An 18,960-nucleotide genomic window follows, 5' to 3' on the forward strand; every position below is an offset into this window, starting at 1 on the left:
ATAAAGAGAATGAGCCACCCAAGCTGACCAAGCGGGGAGTGACCAGATCGGACGCGCATTTTAGGAAGCTTGCTTTAGTGGCTGAGTAGGCGGGCAGAGAGCGAGGCAGGCGCTCCCCCAGCAGCTGGTGCTAGGCCAGGGTCAGAGGAAAGGAGGGTGCATCTACAGGCCTCACCGGGAGGAGAGGGGGCCCGAAGGGCTCCCAGAGGAGACTGGGGGGATGGGAGGCCAACAGAGAGCCTGAGGCAGGAAAGATGTGGGCCACCTGAGCGCAGGGCTTGTCTCTGCACCCACGGGAGCTGGAGTGACCACCAGGAAAGAGGGTAGAGAGACCCCCTCCTACAGAAAGCCTTCTCCCAGGGGCTGGGGACACTGCCTTCTCCAACTCATTTTGCAGATGAGGAAACTGAGGTAGGCAGTGGAAAGTGGCGCCCCCCCCCCCCCGGTGGATGTGTGAGGCTTCCTGACTCCCAGTGCTCTGCACACCAGGTACCCCTAGAGCCCCGTCCCTCAGTTCATTATTTCCTATTTATCTTATCTAGAGCTTGCTTCGGACATAACTCTTGGTCCCCAGCACTTAGCATAGTCCCTGGCACATAGTGAGGGCTCTTAATAAATGTTTGTGAATTGAATGAAGATCCAGTAAAGGGGACTGAGAAGGAACAGTCAGATGGGGGAGGAGCACCAGGAGAGAGAGGCGAGCAGTGTCTCAGAAACCCCAAGGGAAGAGAGGACCAAGGAGGAGAGCGGGCCCAGCGGGAGAGAGAACGGACATCCCTCCGGTGGGGCTGGGCAGGGAGCAAGGTGGGAGCGGCCCAGAGAAAGGCTGAGCATCCAGGCAAGGTGTCCCCATCGTCCATCTCTGGACCCAACCTTGTCCTTAGGAAACACACTGCCAGGCTGGCAGGAGGTTGGGGGGCCAGGACTGGGAAGGGCTGTCACCAGACCCATCGAGGGAGTCATGGGGGCAGGAGAGATGGGCTTCTGCCTTCCTAAGAGGGGTAGCTGTGCCCCAGAGCCCTCAAACAGAAGCGGAGCATCCCTGGGTCAGTGGGATGTTCTCACACACACAGGTGGGGCCGGGGAAGCTGCTGACCTCCAGTCCACTGTCTCTGCCTCTTGCATACCTTCCGTTTTCTCATCTATAAAATGGAGTGGCAAGGTAAGCCACTCCAGCGTGCCATGAATATAAATTATGAGCATTCTTCTTTGTTTGGCTTCAACCCCCCAAGCGTCCTGACACTGGCTGCGAGCCAGCCAGTCCCACTCTGGGCCCAGAGATGGCCCCTGAACAAGCACAAATGTGTTCTGGCTTACAGGAGTCGGTGACCTTCTGTGACGTGGCTGTGGACTTCACACGGGATGAGTGGCAGCAGCTAGACCCTGATGGAGCTCTACCAGCAAGTGATGCTGGAGACCTATGGCAATCTCACCTGCCTGGGTGAGGAACCCAGGCTGCCTCTGGGCCCAGACTCTGGGAATGCTGGGTGGGAACAAGCAGGTTAGGCTGGGGGCAGAGACCAGAGACGGTCAACCTTTCTCCAGCAGCCTGACCATTGTGTTGGGAGGCTCAACAGGAGCCTGAGTGGGTGCCCTGAGGGGGATAGGAGGCAGTGTTTGGCATGCCTCCTGTGGCAGGGCCTGGCACCAATGATGTATTCTGTGGGTTGTCACTTCCTATCTGCCAGGGAGCCACTGTTCTCTTCCAATCTCTAGCACATGGTAAGTAGTTAGAAAGTGCTTGTCTCACTGAAATAGTAAGAGTGGGGTCATAGCTGGCATTTATGTAGCACCTGAGGAACCCCAGCTCAGGGAGGCAGGTGCTTTTATTGTCCCCATTTTACAGATGAGGAAGCTGAGGCAGGCAGAGGTGGAGTGACTGGCCCAGGGTCACCCAGCTAGAAAGCACAGGAGGCAGGAATGGAACGTGGGTCTTCCTGACCTGCTGACAGCCGACAACACTTGGTGAGGCGAGAAGGGGCTGAGCTGGCCGCCCTCCCTTAGCACTTTCCCATTTTCAATGAGCAGGACTCACAGTTTCCAAACCCCCTGTGATCTTCCGGTTGGAGCGAGGGGAAGCACCTTGGATGCCTGAGGGAGCCAGCCCAGGGAATCCTTGTGCAGGTGAGTGAGAAACCCTGGGCCATTCCCATCAGGTGGAGTGATGCCAAGAACTCACGGTGAGAGTGCTTTAAGGGTGGCAGAGGGCTTTAGGAATATTGTGACCCCCACAAGAACCCCACGAGGTAGGGACCATGATCACCCCCCTTGCTCAGGGTCCTGCAACTGGCAAGATTTGCACTCCTGTCTTCATGGTGCTCTCCTCTATCCCAAAGGGCCACACATGGCCCACAACATTCCCTAGTGTGGCCCAAACCAGATGAACATGTCATTGGGTACTGTTTAACAAAATAAAAATGCAACAAAACAGCCTGCTGGGGTCCCCATCCTGTGAGTTTGACACCCCTGCCCTCAGAAATGCTGAAAGGGGGAGCGTGTCTGAGCGCCCCACACTTCCTGGCCTCCTTTTGCCCTCCCATCCTGTCTGTGTTTCTTATATAACTCTCAGGCACCTGTGTAGACATCCAGGTTCTGAGGGGTCCCGCCTCTTCTTGCCATTAAGAGTGTTGGCATCATGGCACTTCCTCCAGGTGCTCAGACACACACCCCTTTCTGGTGTTCTCCAGACTCTCACATTCACTCATCTCTCAGTGCTCGCTCCTCTTTTCCTCAGAAATGTTTGTTCTTGGTTGTGAGCCTCTCTTGCCTTTTGGAATGTTCGAAGATCTCCTCTCCCTGATGGCACGAGTTGGCAGTTCTGATGGGATCCTGTCTGTCAGTCCTTGGTACCTGAGTTGCTGTTTTCTGGATGCTTACAGTATCATTTTCTTTGATGGGAAAGCTCTGGATTTGGGCTGTGATGTTCTCAAGACTTCCTTTCAGGAAGTGATTGGTGGATTCTTTATCTTTGCTTTGCCCTCTGACCCTAATAGACCTGGGCAGTGTACATTTATGATTTCTCGAAATAAGTATCCAGACTTTTTTTTAAATCATGGTCTTCTGGGGGGTCCAGTGATTGACATGACAGTGGAGAAAAACCTGAGGCATCACTGTATGCAGCACAATATACATGAGAACTGACTCTCCCTACAGGGGAAGTAAAATGGCCATGGCAGGATGGCCAACATGGGAAGGAGAGGCACTGATGTGGGAAAAGGAAGGCTGAAATCTTGTGGGAGTGTGGGAAGGGGTCCCATTGAATGAAATAGCATTCCCTGGCTGGAGAGAGAGATTCTGTGATGAGAGGTGGGACCTGACCATGGCTACAACCTGCTAACTTGGTGCTTTGATTCCCATGGTAGGGTGGGGGAACCTCAAGAAGGGTGGGAACGCCTTGACATAGAGAGGAAATTTGGTATCAAATGAGAAGGAACATGATCATGGGGTAGGCAGGTGGTGAAAGTGGACATACTTGATCAGGGACACAGGCTCAGTTTCCATGCAGGGATGGACAGCAGCCAGAAGGGTGAGGCCAAGATCTCCAAGGCTGTACCATACACTTTGTTTAAAAGAGGGAACCCAAAGTAGGTCCTTTAGGAACTTTCATCCTGTGAAGAAAATGGAGTCTTGACAAGGACTGAAGTAAATGAACAGTCGGAAATAAAAGGGAAAGAGAATTTGGGGTAAATTTGTTTTAGGAAAAAATGCAGAAAATGAAATTTTAAAACCTAACCAAAGAAGTTGAAGGGAAGAACAAGTATTTTACTTGACTGATGGAAAAAAAGAGTGAAGAAACAGATGACCAGGTCAAGGGGAGAAAGGAAAAGTTTACTAGAGCCCCACATGTCAGTAAAGAGGCAACAAACCGTGGGTTGGTGTGAGGCTCAAAGGAAGAAAGCGAGGATGGCAAAGGTCTCCTTGAAGTAGGTTACGCTGAAATAACTAAAGAATGTTCTGTCTTGAAGGAGGAAGAGAAAGAAACCCGAATCCAGGGCTCTGCTGTGAGCCCTCTGAGCGCTGCCAGATTCTCATCTCCTGCCACCTTCCTGGTCTTTATCAGCTCCCTAATAATAGTCCTTCCTCCTCTTCCTTAGGGTTAGAGTATGAGGCATTTTTGGGGGGGAATGGCATTTCAACAACACTAAACACCACTTGCATCTCCACCCTGATCAGCCCCGAGCTGGTGCATCTTCTCAACCCTTCCCTGCCACTCTACGTGGCCATTTTACTTACACAAGTGTGAACTTGTATTGTGGAAGCCACTGTTTTTTATTATTGCCATCCCTGTGCTGCTGTTCATACAAGTTCTGCATTTCCCCGTGGGCATCATCATTCTCACAGCACAGGCACATTCCCTCACATTCATGTACCAAGGTTGGTTTAGTGATTCCCCCAGTCAATGGGCATCAATGCTGTTTCCAGCTCTTGGCCCACAAAGTGCTGCTGGGAACATTTTGTTGGGGGTGAGAGGATGTGTCCAGTGAGATCTCTGGGTAAAAGGACATGCAGCGTTCAGTGACTGCATAATTCTAAACTCACATTCTGCCAGTGGTGTGTTAGTGTGTCTCTCTTTCCTCAGCCCCTCTGGCGCTGACCAAAGTGACAGGAGGATGTAGTGTATTTGCTGTGTGTGAGGTGAATCCTTAGGGTTTTATAAATTGGCACTTTGGGCAGTGATTTTGAGCACCCTTTCATATCGTTGGCAATAGTTTGGGATTCTTCCTTTGAGAATTTTTCTGTTTGCATTCTTTTGACCACTTGGAATGTATGGTCTTCATGTCTAGCTCAAAATAGCCTCCCTGTTGCTTCTACCCATTGCTCCATATTCTGTCCTTTAAAATTACACATATAAATAAATGAATGAAGCATTCCTGATCAATCAGTCAGCTACCGTTTATTAAATACTTACTATGTGCTAAGCTCTGGGGACACAAATAAAGACAAAACCTAAAGGGAAGGCATTAAGGCTAAAGGATTACTGTGTGTTCAGCACTAGGGACAGAAATACAAAAGACAGGTTCCCTTTACTAATATTAAACAATGCTCCCTTTTCTGAACTTGGAAGGAATGAATGAAAACTCCCTCATTCAGCCATTGTCCATAGACTGAGGCCTATGGATCACAGTGCTAAAGTGGAGCATGTCCCTGTCCTCAGGAAATGTCCACTGTAATAGAGGGAGGCAGGTTATAGAGGTACATGCTGACCAGAGAGGAATAACTGGGTGTGAATAGTTAAAGGGAAAAGGAGTGACACTGCAGGCCAGTAGATTCAGATAAGCTCTCCAGTGGTAGTGGAGGTATTGATCTGTAATGTTTCCAGAGCTAGAAAAGACGGGACAGGTTGAGGAGAGGGCACATACTTGGGGGAGATGATGGTCGCAGTCTGCAATCCGAGGCACTCTTCAAACAGACCAGTAGGGATGGCCTCCAGGACATGGTTTCTATTCTGGAATGGACAACATTAGCTGGGGGTGAGGAGAGGTAAAGTGAAGTCTGGCTTGGGCCACCTTGATTATGTGGGTCATGTGAGGGCTTTACCAGTCGGGATGGGGAGTATCAGGAGACCTTGAATTTTGTCCCAGTTTTGGAGTCAGATCACCAAATCACTCTGTGCCTTGTTTTCTTCAATGGGAAAAGTAGTAACTGATCTCAGAAGGACTCGTGGGAAAGCTTTTTATAACTGTGCATTTTATGAACTAAACAATTCTAACCCTAAATCCGACCATACAAATTTACAGCAGTATTTTCATGATTTTTCCTAGCCAACAAAATTTGAAAATTGTGTTCCTTAATAGAAAAGAAAGAATGTAGGACTAAGAAAAGTACAATTCCCTTTCTCCCAAGCAGGGGAACAGGCTCATTTCTATATCTCCTATCTAACTGATTTTTTTTCCAGATGGCGAGAAGACACTTGAAGCCAAGGAATCTGCTTCAAAGTTGGCAATGTCAAGTGAAGGATTGTCTCAGGAAAGCTGTGCCAGGGATGGTCTCTCTGGCTCCAGTTTGGAAGAAGCTTCTAAACCTGCTCCCAGCTTGGGGAGGCAGAAGAACAAGGAAGAAAAGCCATCTAGGCAAGTTCAAGTCAGCTGAAAGAGATCTCCAGTAAATATGGTGGGAGCTTCTCTCTTAGACCAATCTTTTGTCCAGAGTCCTCAGTCTCAGTGGAAAAGAATCTCCATAAAAATGGGGCTTAGAGAAAACCTGAGAGGTTTTTCAGTCCTAGGGAAAGGTGCTTGATAACGATGATGATAACTTAAAATAGTAATTATTGTCATTTATTATTAACATTTTTATAGCACTTTAAGGTTTACAGTGCCCTTGCAAATATTCTCATTTGAGCCTCACAACAACTCTGGGAAGGCTATGCTATGATTATTCCCATTTTACAGTTGAGGAAACGGAAAAACAGAGGTAAAGTGACTTCAGTGTCAGACAGGATCATAAGCAGGGTTTGAATTCAGGCCTCCCTGACTTCAAGTCTCATGCTTTCTCCATGTGCCACTAGACAGCCCAGTTATGCACGCAAATGATATTTTAAATGGAAAATTCTAGATGTGGAACCTTTGATATTATCTGGTTCATTCCACCACTACCTACTCATTTTGCAAACTGTTCAAATTAGCCTCCAGAAAGTGCACAGCTCATGGTCATAGAGGTAAGTGGTAGAGTCAGAATTTCAACCCTGACTCTCCAGCTCCACATCTGGAAGTCTTTCCATTGCACCAAAACCCAGAAATTATAATTCAGAACTTATTGAACAGAATAGAATATACACTGACAAGAAACCTTATGAAAGTCATGAGTTAAGAAAGTCTTTAACCACAGCTCATCCATTCCTTACTATTGCAGGATTCATCCTGGAGAGAAACCTCATAAATGTAACGAATGTGGGATGAACTTCCGTCACAACTCACAGCTTTCTCGGCACCAGAGAATTCACACTGGAGAGAAGCCTTATCAGTGTAAAGAATGTGGAAAGGCCTTCAGCCGGAACACACAGCTTTCTCGTCATCAGAAAATTCACACTGGGGAGAAACCTTATGAATGTAATGAGTGTGGGAAGACTTTCCGTGAGAGTAAGCAGCTTTCTCGGCACCAAAGAATTCATACTGGAGAGAAACCATACGGGTGTAATGAATGTGGAAAGACCTTCAGTCGGAGCACAGGACTTACTGAGCATCAGAGAATTCACACTGGAGAGAAACCCTATGAATGTAATGAATGTGGAAAGACCTTCCGTGAGAGCAAGCAACTTACTCGACATCAGAGAATCCATACGGAAGAGAAACCTTACGAATGTGAGGAATGTGGGAAGGCTTTCCGCTGGAGAACAGAACTTACTTCCCATCGAAGAATTCATACTGGAGAGAAGCCATATGAGTGTAACGAATGTGGGAAGGCCTTCCGCCTGAGTGCACACCTTATTCAACATCAGAGTATCCACACTGGAGAGAAACCTTATGAATGCAATCAGTGTGGGAAGGCCTTCCGCTGGATCACAGGCCTGACTTCCCATCACAGGATTCACACTGGAGAAAAACCATATGAGTGTAGCATATGTGGGAAAGCCTTCCGCTGGAGAACGGTTCTTACTTCCCATCACAGGATCCACACGGGAGATAAACCGTTTGAATGTAATGAATGTGGGAAGGCTTTTCGCCTGAGCAAACATCTTATTCAACATCAGAGAATTCACAGTGAAGGCTTTTGAATAGCAATGCCTTATAAAGTTAATGAAGGTGAAGGTTTCAGCTGGACACACACTGAACCTTAGAGAATTCAAACTTTGGCAAAACTCTGTGGGTAAAGCTAGCCCTGTACAGCGTTCCATAGCAGTTGTTTCTCTTTTCAGCTTCTCAAACGCCTGCCAACCCCATCACGAGATGACTTAGACAAAGGCAGCTACTTCGGTGTTCTCTGTGAATCTGACCAGCACTTGCTTCCTCAAAACCAATCCTCAGGCATCTTCAAAAGCATCATCCTCTCTCTTCACCTTCCCTTCTAACACAATGGAAGTATAACCCCTCCTTGCTCAAGCCCAATCACCTGCTACACCTTAGTCCAGCCATTAGTAAGGTCCTCCCTCGCTCACTCCTGTCCCTTTTCTCTCTCTCCCTCCCTCCTTCTCTCCTTCCCCCGCTCACTAACCTAAGGTGGGGAAACTCAAGGAATGGGACCCCTTTGTACTCTTAGAGGGAGTTAGGGAGTTTATGCCTAGGGGCCAATCAAGCTTTTAGTGAGTGTTTAGTAAGTGCCAGGGACTGTGTTCAGTGCTGGGGACACAGAAACCCCCTCTCTCCTTCATCTCTCATGTCCAGTTAGCTACTGCATCACGCCAGAATGGGTCCTCCTCCCTCATCTTCTGGCCTTCCCTCCATCTCTGTGCCTCGAACTCTGCTGGTCTAATCTTCCTTAAACATTGATGTACATTTGTGGCTCCTGTTCACCCTTTGTCTACATAAAAATCCTCGGAATCCTTTGGCCTCAAAGATCCTCCCAAATCTCATGCACTGACATTCAGTGACCCCTTGATGCCCCCCCAGAAGACCCTTTCATGCTTTTCATGGATCTTGGGTGCTGGAACTCCTCTCCCCCCATCTCCACATGGCTTTAAAAGCCCAGAGACTCAATGTCATCATCAGCCCCTCAAGTCACACTTGGTTTACAGTAGGTCATTTCTGTGTTGCATGCACTAGCCCTGTTTGCTCTGTCCTTGGTATCAACCCCAAGAATTGCCTGGCACTGTGTTAAGCCCTAGTGATGCAAAGAAAGTCAATATTGCCCTGCCCTCAAGACGCTCAAGTCTGAAATCCACCAAGGTCTAAGGATTCTCCTGGGTTGTGTTGGGCATGAGCACTGTGGCATTTGCAGCGTGGAGAAAGCCTAGGAAAAGGACTCCTTGGGACCAGACCATGTGCACTCAGCTGTCACCTGTGGCCCCAAGAAGCTGGAGCAGGCGCACTGGCCACTCCCCAGTAAAACCATCTTGGCAGACGGCTAAGCCAGGTAGAGGGCCACTGACAGACCTCCAACCCATTGGTGACTTAGGGAGATGCCTGCCCCAAGCACATGAAGACTGCCCCCTGGTGGAATGGGTGGATGTGAACAATCTTTAGCTAAAGCAGGCACTGTGGAGGACTCAGAGCGTGGTCAGACACGGAGGAGACCCAGGCCATCACCAGGCATCCTGATGGCTCAGGAAGAGACAGGCTTCTCTCTCTCCCAAGACTGACCCTTTTACTTGAGTCTTTGAGCGCATCTCATCCCCTGCTTTCTCCTAGTCCCTGCTGGTCCTCCTCCATCCTTAATAAAAACCGGACTTCACCTAACCCTGCCTCATCCTTTGTCTCCTCTCCCTGTCATAGCCAGGTTCCTAAAAACCAACCATCCAGATTCGCCCCCCCCCCCCCCCATTCAGCTGAGGTTCTTTCCAGTATTATCACCCCATCAGGTAAGCCCCTGGACTCTCCTCATGCCGCCCTCCTGGGCACCCTTGTGACCACTCCCCGGCTCATCACCCACAGCCCACTCTCTGAGGGCGCCATGGAGTCACTGCCACCCTTCCACGGCCCCAGGGCACGGCCTCCTCGCACCGCGTGGTCAGCTAGGCTGGCCCCACTTCCATCCTCACCGCGGTGGGCGCTGCGGCCCCCTCCCCTCCATGCCAGATCGCTGACTGCGCTGGCAGGGACCCTCGAAGGGGAGGTCTGTCACCAGAAGCCGGGCTACCTAACGAGGGGGTCCAGAGCCCTCCCCAGCAGAACGGGCGCTCGGGGCATCCTCTGGGGGCCTCTCTCGCTGACTGCCTTTGTCCTCCCCCCTGCTGGGATGACCCCCAAGCCTGCCGTCTACACGATCCCCTCCAGGGCCTGCGAGGAACAAGGTGCCCCCTGCCCGTCTGGGGGCCCCTAAGGGCTCGCTGGTCACCCTGGGCAGGGCAGCTTCGCTGGAGGACTGAGAAGGGAAGCGAGTGGGGGGGACCCGGAGATGGAGGGGTCGGCGAGGGGGAAGAGAAGGCAGAGAGCGGGGTGACTGAGGAAGACGTCCTCCCCCAGGACGGCCCTGGAGGTACCGGCAGAGAAGCGCTCCGGGCCCCGCCCACTCCCTTCCTATTCATTAGGCTCCCTCCTACGCCCAAGACTCCACGCCTGCGCACTCGCAGCCCGGGCCTCGGGACTACACTTCCCAGAAGGCCGCGCGTGCAGCTCCGGGCAGGGTTCCGGCTAGGTCTCCATGGCCAAGCTACTTCCTCCCCTCCCGCGCCTACCCATTCTGGGCGCGCGCTCGCGACAGCCTCAGTTCTGCTTAGCCGTCGCTGAGGCCGGAAGTCTGGGGCCGGGGTAACTAGGAGCCGAGGCCTGTGGCCAGAGCCAGGTGGACGGGGGAACCGGGTTGGACCGGAGCCTACCGGGAAGGAAGGTGGGTGGGGAAGGGTGGAGACAGCTGCACCTGCGCAGTCAGACCCCCTAATCCCGCCTCCAGGCTCTCCCTTAGTTTCGTCACCTCCGCAAGCGAGGGAGCCCATTGGTTGGGCCTCTGGCGAAAGAGCCAATCAGCGGCCCAACTGCTTCCCCGCCCCTCCTATGGGGTGTAGCTATACCGCTGATTGGCTCTGCAGCTGGTCCAATGGGAGCACTGGCTCGCGGAGGAGGGGCGGGGCGAGGGCAACCTACTGTGCTCAGCTGTAGACCTACTTCCCTGAGAGAGTGCCCCTTGGTGTAAGAGGCACTACCCCGCTCCTTCACCCGCTGTGGCTCCCTAGTGCCGTGGGAGAGACCCCAGCCCCCTCAGCCCCCCACCTACCAGGTCTCCCCAGTGTCTTGGCAGAGACCCCAGCCCCCCCAGCCCCCCACCTGCCAGGTCTGCCCAGTGTCTTGGCAGCGACCCCAGCCCCCCTCAGCCCCTTCAGCCCCCCACCTGCCAGGTCTGCCCAGTGTCTTGGCAGCGACCCCAGCCCCCCCACCTGCCAGGTCTCCCCAGTGTCTTGGCAGCGACCCCAGCCCCCTTTCCCTGCCCTGCTTCCCAGGCCACATCCAGCCAGACTCCCGCCCCTCTTTCCTCCCCCATCCTTGGCACTGGGTGGAGCTGGCACATTTAGTGAAGACCCCTCAGGGGCCCCTTTGTCAACCCATCAGTCTCACCTGGGCCTGAGAAGCCAAACAACAGAGATTCTGTTTTTCCTAAACCTCTTTTTGTTACGGGATAGTCCTTGCCAGAGGCTTCCTCCCAGAACGCCTTTGCCCGCTCCCTTCTCTCCTGGCCCAGACATCACCCTCTGCCACCTGACAGTCCTTGACAGAAGTTGCTTACTCTGTACCTCCTTGGGCAAAAATGGCTCTTGCGTCCTTATTCCTGGTTGCTGGGGTAGATTGTACCTCAGGGCTCAGCCACTGGGCTAAGAGGAAGGGGCTTTGGGTGGGGGTATTGTGGTCAGGGTCTATAGACACTGCTGTGCAGGGCACGCCCTCGCCCTCCTCAGCCATCAACATCTTGAGCGCAGGCGGGAGTGCCCTTTCTCAAGAATGCTGAGTAAATATCTTTCCTTTTTACTCCTTTGGTCAAGACTCTAATTTTATTTGGGGGGGTGGTCGTCCCACACAGCATGCACAAGTCTGTCCCAGGTCCTGCAGTGCCCTCGGGGTTGTGGGCACATGATCCGGGCTTTCTCACTGCTCCTTTTCCCTTCTCAACTCTACCTTGGGCCCAGAGGAGGAAGCGGGCATGGTGCCCATGCTCCAGACCATGGGGACCCACCCGGTGAGCGAGTGACCCTCAGGGGTGGGCACTTGGTCAGTCTGGGGGAGGGCAGGGCCCCAGGAGATGGACAGAGTTGTGTCCCTGCCCTCGGAGGCTGGAGCAGCCCCACTGACCTCAGGCTTCCCAGGTGAAGGGAGCGAGTACTCTCCAGGTGGTCTCCAGGTGCTCTCCAGCTCAACACGCGTCTTTGGTGTTCAGGGACGTGGCCGTGACCTTCAGCCTAGAGGAGTGGGGGCACCTGGAACCCTGTCAGAAGGAACTCTACCACCAAGTCATCCTGGAGAACTACAGGAACCTGGTGTGCCTGAGTGCCGGGAGCCGGACTCCCCATGGCGTGTCCCCCCTGCGGTGTCTCCCTTAAAGTTCCAGCCTAGAGACCTGCCTCCCTGCAAGACTCTGGACCCAACCCCCTCTAGCTCGGGGGTGTCTCTGAGCTCCCCCTCCCTATTTCCTCAAGCAGGACTTGCCCTTTCCAAGCCTGACGTGACTGAGCAGCTGGAGCAAGGGGACGCTCCTTGGAGGCCAGAGGGAGATGTCCCGAGAAGCAGCAGCCCCTGGCCAGGCCCCTCTCCCACAGCTCACTGGTCAATGGGGAAGGGTGAGCCTTCTGGGCAAACCAGTCTCCCTGCCCCGTGCCCTGGCAACGTGCTCCTTGCTAAAACATTGTTCTTGGGGCTGTGTTCAGGGCCCTCTGCTCCCCATTGACAGCAGGGGGCCTGGATTCAGTGACCGTGCCTAGGCCTCTGCTGACCTCCAGGCTGGAATCTTTCCCTTCCCGTGGCCTCTCTGTGTGTCTTGTAGACATCTGGAGCTCAGCAGGCCCTGACCAGCCCCTCCTCATTAAGGGCAGCACCTTCCTCCCCATTCCCCAGGCTCGCCTCCCAGGTGACATCCCTCTCCCTCACTCTCCACGGCTGTCCCATAGACTTTACCTTGGCACTGCCCCCACCCAGGGTGGGCTCCTGTCATCTTACTCCTTGTCTGTTCAGGTCTGCCCGCCTCCAGCATCACCCCTCTCCAAAGGGACCTTCCTAAAGTACAGGGCTGACCTGCCCTGAACCCCTAATCAGTGAGTGCCATTGGTTCCCCATCACCTTAGGGCAAGGACAAATCCTTTGTCTGGCATTCAAAGCCCTTCCTTGCCTGCCTGATGCCTCCCACCTTCTGAGTCTCCTTAGCTCTCACACCCTCTCACATAAGCTGCCAGCGTACCAGTCCCCTGGCTGGTGCTGAAGAGGATGCTCCGTCTCCCAACTCTCAGGCAGTTTTCCTGCCTATCCTCTGCCCCTGAAGTGTTCTCTCTCCTTGTCTCAGCCTCCAGGCGTCCTTCAGGGCCCACCTGAAGTCTCCTCGCCTCCAGGAAGCCCTCCCGGATGCCTAGCACAGGCACGTCCCATGATCACCTCCTAGTGGCTCTGACCACTACCTGCCATTTGCTGGCTGTTCACCCCAGGAGGAAGGGGGTTCTTGGGAGCTGGGCCTGATTCTGCCTTTCTCTGTTGCCCCTGCCCTTCAGATAGTGCTAGCACACAGTAGGTCTTAATAGATGCTTGCTGAGAGAACTCAACAGCACAAGTCAGGCTGTCCTCACTTGCTCCCGCTATCCCCTGCCACACCCATGGTCTGGTCTGTGGGTGGGGTCCTAGCCAGGCTTCCATTGATGTTCAGAAAGCTGGCACCAGTGCCCAGCTCCACGTCCACAAGCATTTGTGAGTGCTTACTGGGTGCCAGGCACTGTGCTAAGGCTGGCAATGCAAAGAAAGGGAAGGACAGCCCCTTTCCTCAAAGAACTCACCTTCTAATGGGGACAACTCTGTACCTACCAGCTATGTACACAGCAAACCGGGCAGGATTCAAAGGGAATCGCTCACAGTGGGGAAAGGCCTCTTGTAGAAGTTGGGGTTTGTACTGAGTGTTGTCTGGCAGGAATGAGTAGGGGAGAGCACTCCAGACATTGGGACTGCCAATGCAAAGGCATGGAGACTGGAGATAGAGGGTGGTGTCCTAAGAACAGAACCTAGACTGTGTGGAAGAGAGTGAAGAGTGGGAAGTCTGGAAAGCTGGGAAGGGTGGTAGGTGCCGTTGGGATCACTGCATTCGATCCTGGTAGTGATAGGCACCATGGTATGTTGAGCGGAAGTGTGGAGGGGCTGTGAAGTGCCTGGATCTTCGCCTTTGGAAGCTTAGTGGTGGACAGATTGGAGAGAGGAAAAGTGAGGCAAGGAGACCTGCCAGGAGCCCCTGGCAGCACACGGCTATGGCAGAGGAAGGGAGGATGGAAATGGCAAGACTCGTCAAAAGGGTGCTCACATGGTGTGAGTGCGAGTGAGGACCTGAGAAACCTACCCAGGTTTCAGATCCTGGTCATCGGGAGGAAGAGGAAAGGGCGTTTGCTCCTCTCAGAAAGGGAATACAGCCGCTTTTGGAAAGGTCAATTTTGTGATGTGCACAGATGTGCAGTGAAAGGTGATCAGTAAGGTGGGGTCCTCTCACTGAGCAGGAACGTGACATGGTCAGACTTGGGAGAATCCCTTTAGCGCTGAGGGAAGGATAGACTGGACAAGGGAGAGACTTGGGGCAAGGCGGCTAATTAAGGCGATCGGTGAGCTTGTGAGCCAAGAGAAGCTTGTCGAGAGTGGCAGCTGACTGAGTATGTGCCATGAGACGGAAGGGTGGATGACAATGTCGTCCTTCAAACCTCAGTGACTGGGTGGGTGTTGGGGCTGTCGGCAGAAAGAGGGAGTTTAGCGTTGGAGTGAACCCAGGGCATGGCAGGTGTGCTGGGGTCTGCCCTGGGGAGGCCCATTCTGGCGTGGCTAGCCTCCCTTTGGGGTACTGCAGCCTAGCAAAGACCTCACCAAGCCAAAGCATCTCCTGAAGAAGGCCAGCCAGTGTGGGCAGGACTGGAGAACCCACCAGACCAACATTTGTGCAAGGAACGGGAGGGTTTACCTGGAGAAGAATGTTGAGAAGATGGGCTGGCCTCAGTCCTGACAGCCCCAGAGAGCAGCTCCAAGAGGAATTTGAAGGAGGCAGATTTTTTTCTTGGTTCTGAAACAGATTTTAAAGAATGTTTCTTGCAAGTAGAGCTTTGGAGAATCCGCATGCTCTGCCTCTGGAGGTTTGTCCTCCTCCCACTTGTGGTTTGCAGTCAGAGCTGGGCCAGGGGGAGGGCCCTCCTGGGGATGTGATGGGAGGGATACTGGGTTGTCTGGGGTCCCCCCCCACCCCCCCTGCTCCCTGTTCCTGTGCCTCTACCATGCTTCAGCCAGGCTGGTGGTGTGAGCAGACCATTGCCATTAAAGGTACAGAACAGTAAGCTGGCAGCTGTTTGCTGGGTGGATTGGAAAGGAGGACCCATGGCTGTGGCGTCCTACATTCTGTGCACTGTCGACCATCTTTACAAACTCCGCATTTGGTGACATTCTCTCTAATACTCATTTGTTTTCTTTTTTTTCCAGGTAATTAATAATCAATTTATTAATTAGGCTAGCTAATAATCAATAAATTGATGATCAGTGGTTGCTCTTTTTTTTTTCTCATTTGTTTTCTTAATCTGTTCTTCTGGTCACAGTGGGTTGAGAGCTCAAGGCCTGGGGTGCATCCCTGCCTCTGACACACACTGTGTGTGATTCACCCCTCATGACACAGGCCAGACATGCAGAGAAGAGGCCAACCCGCATCCGTGGAGGGAGTTTCCTGTGTCCCCACCAGACAGACCTGTGTGCCTGTTCCCCTGGTTGCCCTTTCTAGCTTTCCTCCTTCCTGGACTGACTGATCTTTCATTTGTGTTCAACTGTTCCCTTCTGCATGTGCCCTGTAAATGACAAGACTTCCTTCGTGGTGCCCTCAGTCAAAGCCACATGGCCCTCATTGGAATTCTGTCTAGGCTCCCTATTCCAGCAGATGACAGCTACTTATATCACATAAGGCCTGCTCTCCACCCTATGGCTCCTTTTGTCATTAGGGCTTTAGGAAATGAAGTAAGCCTTAACCACTGTCCCTTTGAAGCAACAACACTCTCTCCAACTTTGCCATTCCGTGGTATCCATCAGGTTGATTAATGTTGCCTTTCTTGGCCCCAGATGGCAGAGTTTGGAGCAGAGTTCTGTCATGTAGAGATTTTTAGCTTTTATTGAAGGAGGAAACAGAGCATAAGAGACTTCACGTCAGAAGCCAAGGGCTGAAGCCAGAGTCATCTCCACAGCTGGGCCTTTATATGGAAGAATCGTTTCAGAAAACACTCACAGGGGAGAGTCTCTCCGTCTCAGGCTTGGGAGAAATCTGGAGAAATGATGCCAGGTTAAAGGGACAGCAGAAGGACAAAAGCAACATGCTACACAGAAAACATCACTCAGAGGAAACCTTCCAATGAAGCAAGAATCCATAATATGGCAAAAGCATTAGTCCCTGGCCAGGCCTTTTCCCACAACCAAACCAAACTGTAGGAAACAGTCTCCATAAGTGGGACACACGTGAAAAGAATTCCAGGCTATACTCAGCACTTAAAAAATGGAACGGAATATGCTCAAAGAAAATACTTTCTAAATTTAAAGAATATGGGGAATCCTTCAGCAATAATTCGGACCTTATGGAAAATCATAGAATATATGCTGAAGAAAAAACTTATGTATATATGTATATATAATGAATATGGGAAGGGCTTCCTTCAGAGGACAAGTCTTACTCAGCATCAGAGAAGTCACACTGGAGAGAAACCTTATGAATGTAAAGAATGTGGGAAGGCTTTCCGCATTAGTGCATACCTTAATCTACATCAGAAATTTCATACCAGAGAAAAATCTTTTGAATATAATGAATGTGACAAGACTTTCCAAGAGAGTCGAGATCTTATTGGATGTCAGAAAATTCATCCTTGAAAGAAATCTTGTGATTTTAATGAATGTAGCAAAACCTGCCTTTAGACAAGATTGATTCATTATTGGGAGATTGATAATGGAGAGAAATTTTATGAATGAAAGTGATTGAGGGAAAGCTTTCCTGCAGAGTAAATATCTTTCTCATCATTAGTTCAAAATAGTGAAAAAAATCCTTATGAATATAATGAAAGTGAAGAAAAAGCCTCAACCTAAGTAAATAACTTATTGATCTTGAGGTAGTTCCAAGAAAGGGCCAATGGTTAGGATTTCCATTGCAAGTATACAGAACTTCAAAGGTCATCTAGTCACAAGCACAGAATTTGAGAGTTGGAAGTGATCTCAGGGTCATCCATTGCAACCCAGACACAAGGCATCCACACCATAACATATTAAATGTGATCAGCCTCGTGGGGGGGAGTCCACCATTTCTCATGGCAGGTCATTCTTTTGGATGACTCTCATTATTACTTATTCCTAATATCAAAATTAAATTTCCCTCCTTGCAGCTCCAGTTCATTACTGCTTATTCAGCCTTCCACAGCCAAAGTTTAATCCCTGTTCCATATGATAACCATTCAGACACTTGAAGATACTTCTATCCCGAGACATTCCCCAGATAAACATAAGCCCCTACTCACTTCAGCTGATCCTCATGTCACTGACTGAAGGCCCATCACCGTCCTGTCTGTCCACCTTGGAACACCATCCACCTTGTCAATATCTTCCCTAAACTGGTCCCCAAAACTGAATACGATCCACCAGGTGAGGTCTGATGCTAGGACAGTAGGTATGTCACCTCCCTTTTCTCTAGAAGCTATGCCCTTCATCAGAGACCAAGACTGTTCACATCAGGCTGATTCATTGGTCACTACTGATTCGTATTGAACTTAGGTTTCACTCAAATCTCCAGACTATTTTCAGACGAAGTGTTTTATAGCTTGGGAATTCTTAACCTTAATTAAAAAAAAAAGTGTATACACACATATGTATGTATATGTGTGTATATGTATGTGTGTATACATATACATGTAGATTATATTTCAATATAATGGGTTTACTTTGCATTCCTATGTGCTTTATTATTTTTTCAATAATTTTATAAAAACATGTTTTTATGAGAAGGGTTTCATAGGCTTCCATAGAAGCCAGAGGGGTCCATGACACAAAAGAGAACCTTTGCTCTAGTTGCAAGTCCCGTAGTTTCTACCTTCCAACATGATTTAGCACATTTTTATGTAATGCAGTTTAAGGAGCCATTTTGTTCCTATTAACAGTAGGTCCCCTAAGTGCCTACTTTGCTCTCAGCCTCGTTCTGTGTACTGGGGCTACAGACACAAAAATTTCACATTCTTCCATTCCAAAGTTAATATGCAATATCTACACAGATAAGCAGGAAATACAAATCAAATAACTTCTGGGTCGTATGACCAGTGTGGAGGACTGGATAGTTTCAACATATTAACCTTTATCCCAGGGCTTTCCTTGAGGCTCCCAAGGCGTTTCTGGAGTCAGACCCATCCCCAAATTGTCAGCTCTTTCATGCCATGTCAGGCCCTCCTTGGCATCACTACCTATGAGGTTGGACCTCAGAGAAGAGACTTGAACAGCCTAACACCTTCCTCCCTCAACTTCAGTGTTCTCCGATCTCGGAGTTAAAATATATCTGACATAAACAAAAGGGAAAATATAAACCTGAATAAACCATTGGAGAATTTAGAGGTAAAGGATTTCTATCACCTTCTAAATGGGATCACAAAAGAATATACGTTTCTTGTCATCCCATGGCATTTTTACAAAAATAGACCAAGCATTAAGACTCAGAGAAATTGCAAGTAACTAAAACAGCAGAAATACTTGACATATTTTAAGGAAGGAAGGAAATATATACATGCACATGCACATATATATATACCTTCTACTATGTGCCAGGAATTTACAGGATACAGACCATAATGCAATAAACAAAAACAAGACATAATTAAATGGAGGTGATAATGAAATTTTAAATAATGAGTGCATGAAAAAACATTAAAGCTACTATTAACTATGTAAGAGATGATGACGAGACAACCAGTATTTCTGGAATGTAGCTGAAGTAATTCTCAGAAAGTTATACTACTACAAACATACAGTGAAAGAGAGGATTAGTGTACTGAATGCACATTTTTTTAAATGACAAAGCCAACAAAACAATTCCTGAAAAGTCACAGAAGAGGAAATTTTTAATTTATTTTAATCTTAAATACACAATAAGAAAGGAAAGCATTGCCATGTGCACAACAGAACATAAGAGAGGACTCAGAGTACACCACAAATAAATTTG

The 18,960-nt window shown here is 50.2% G+C and overlaps 1 protein-coding gene across 1 annotated transcript in view; it reads left to right on the plus strand.

Annotated features, from left to right (window-relative positions):
- Nucleotides 1-18,960, plus strand: part of LOC140502775 (uncharacterized) — a 61,069-nt gene that overhangs the window by 22,020 nt on the left and 20,089 nt on the right. Inside the window, 1 exon segment of the mRNA XM_072606772.1 lies at nt 6,917-7,697. Coding sequence (XP_072462873.1) covers nt 6,917-7,697 — 781 coding nt within the window.

The sequence above is a fragment of the Notamacropus eugenii genome, chromosome 4, assembly GCF_028372415.1.
Source record: "Notamacropus eugenii isolate mMacEug1 chromosome 4, mMacEug1.pri_v2, whole genome shotgun sequence".
In the NCBI taxonomy this organism is placed as follows: domain Eukaryota; kingdom Metazoa; phylum Chordata; class Mammalia; order Diprotodontia; family Macropodidae; genus Notamacropus; species Notamacropus eugenii.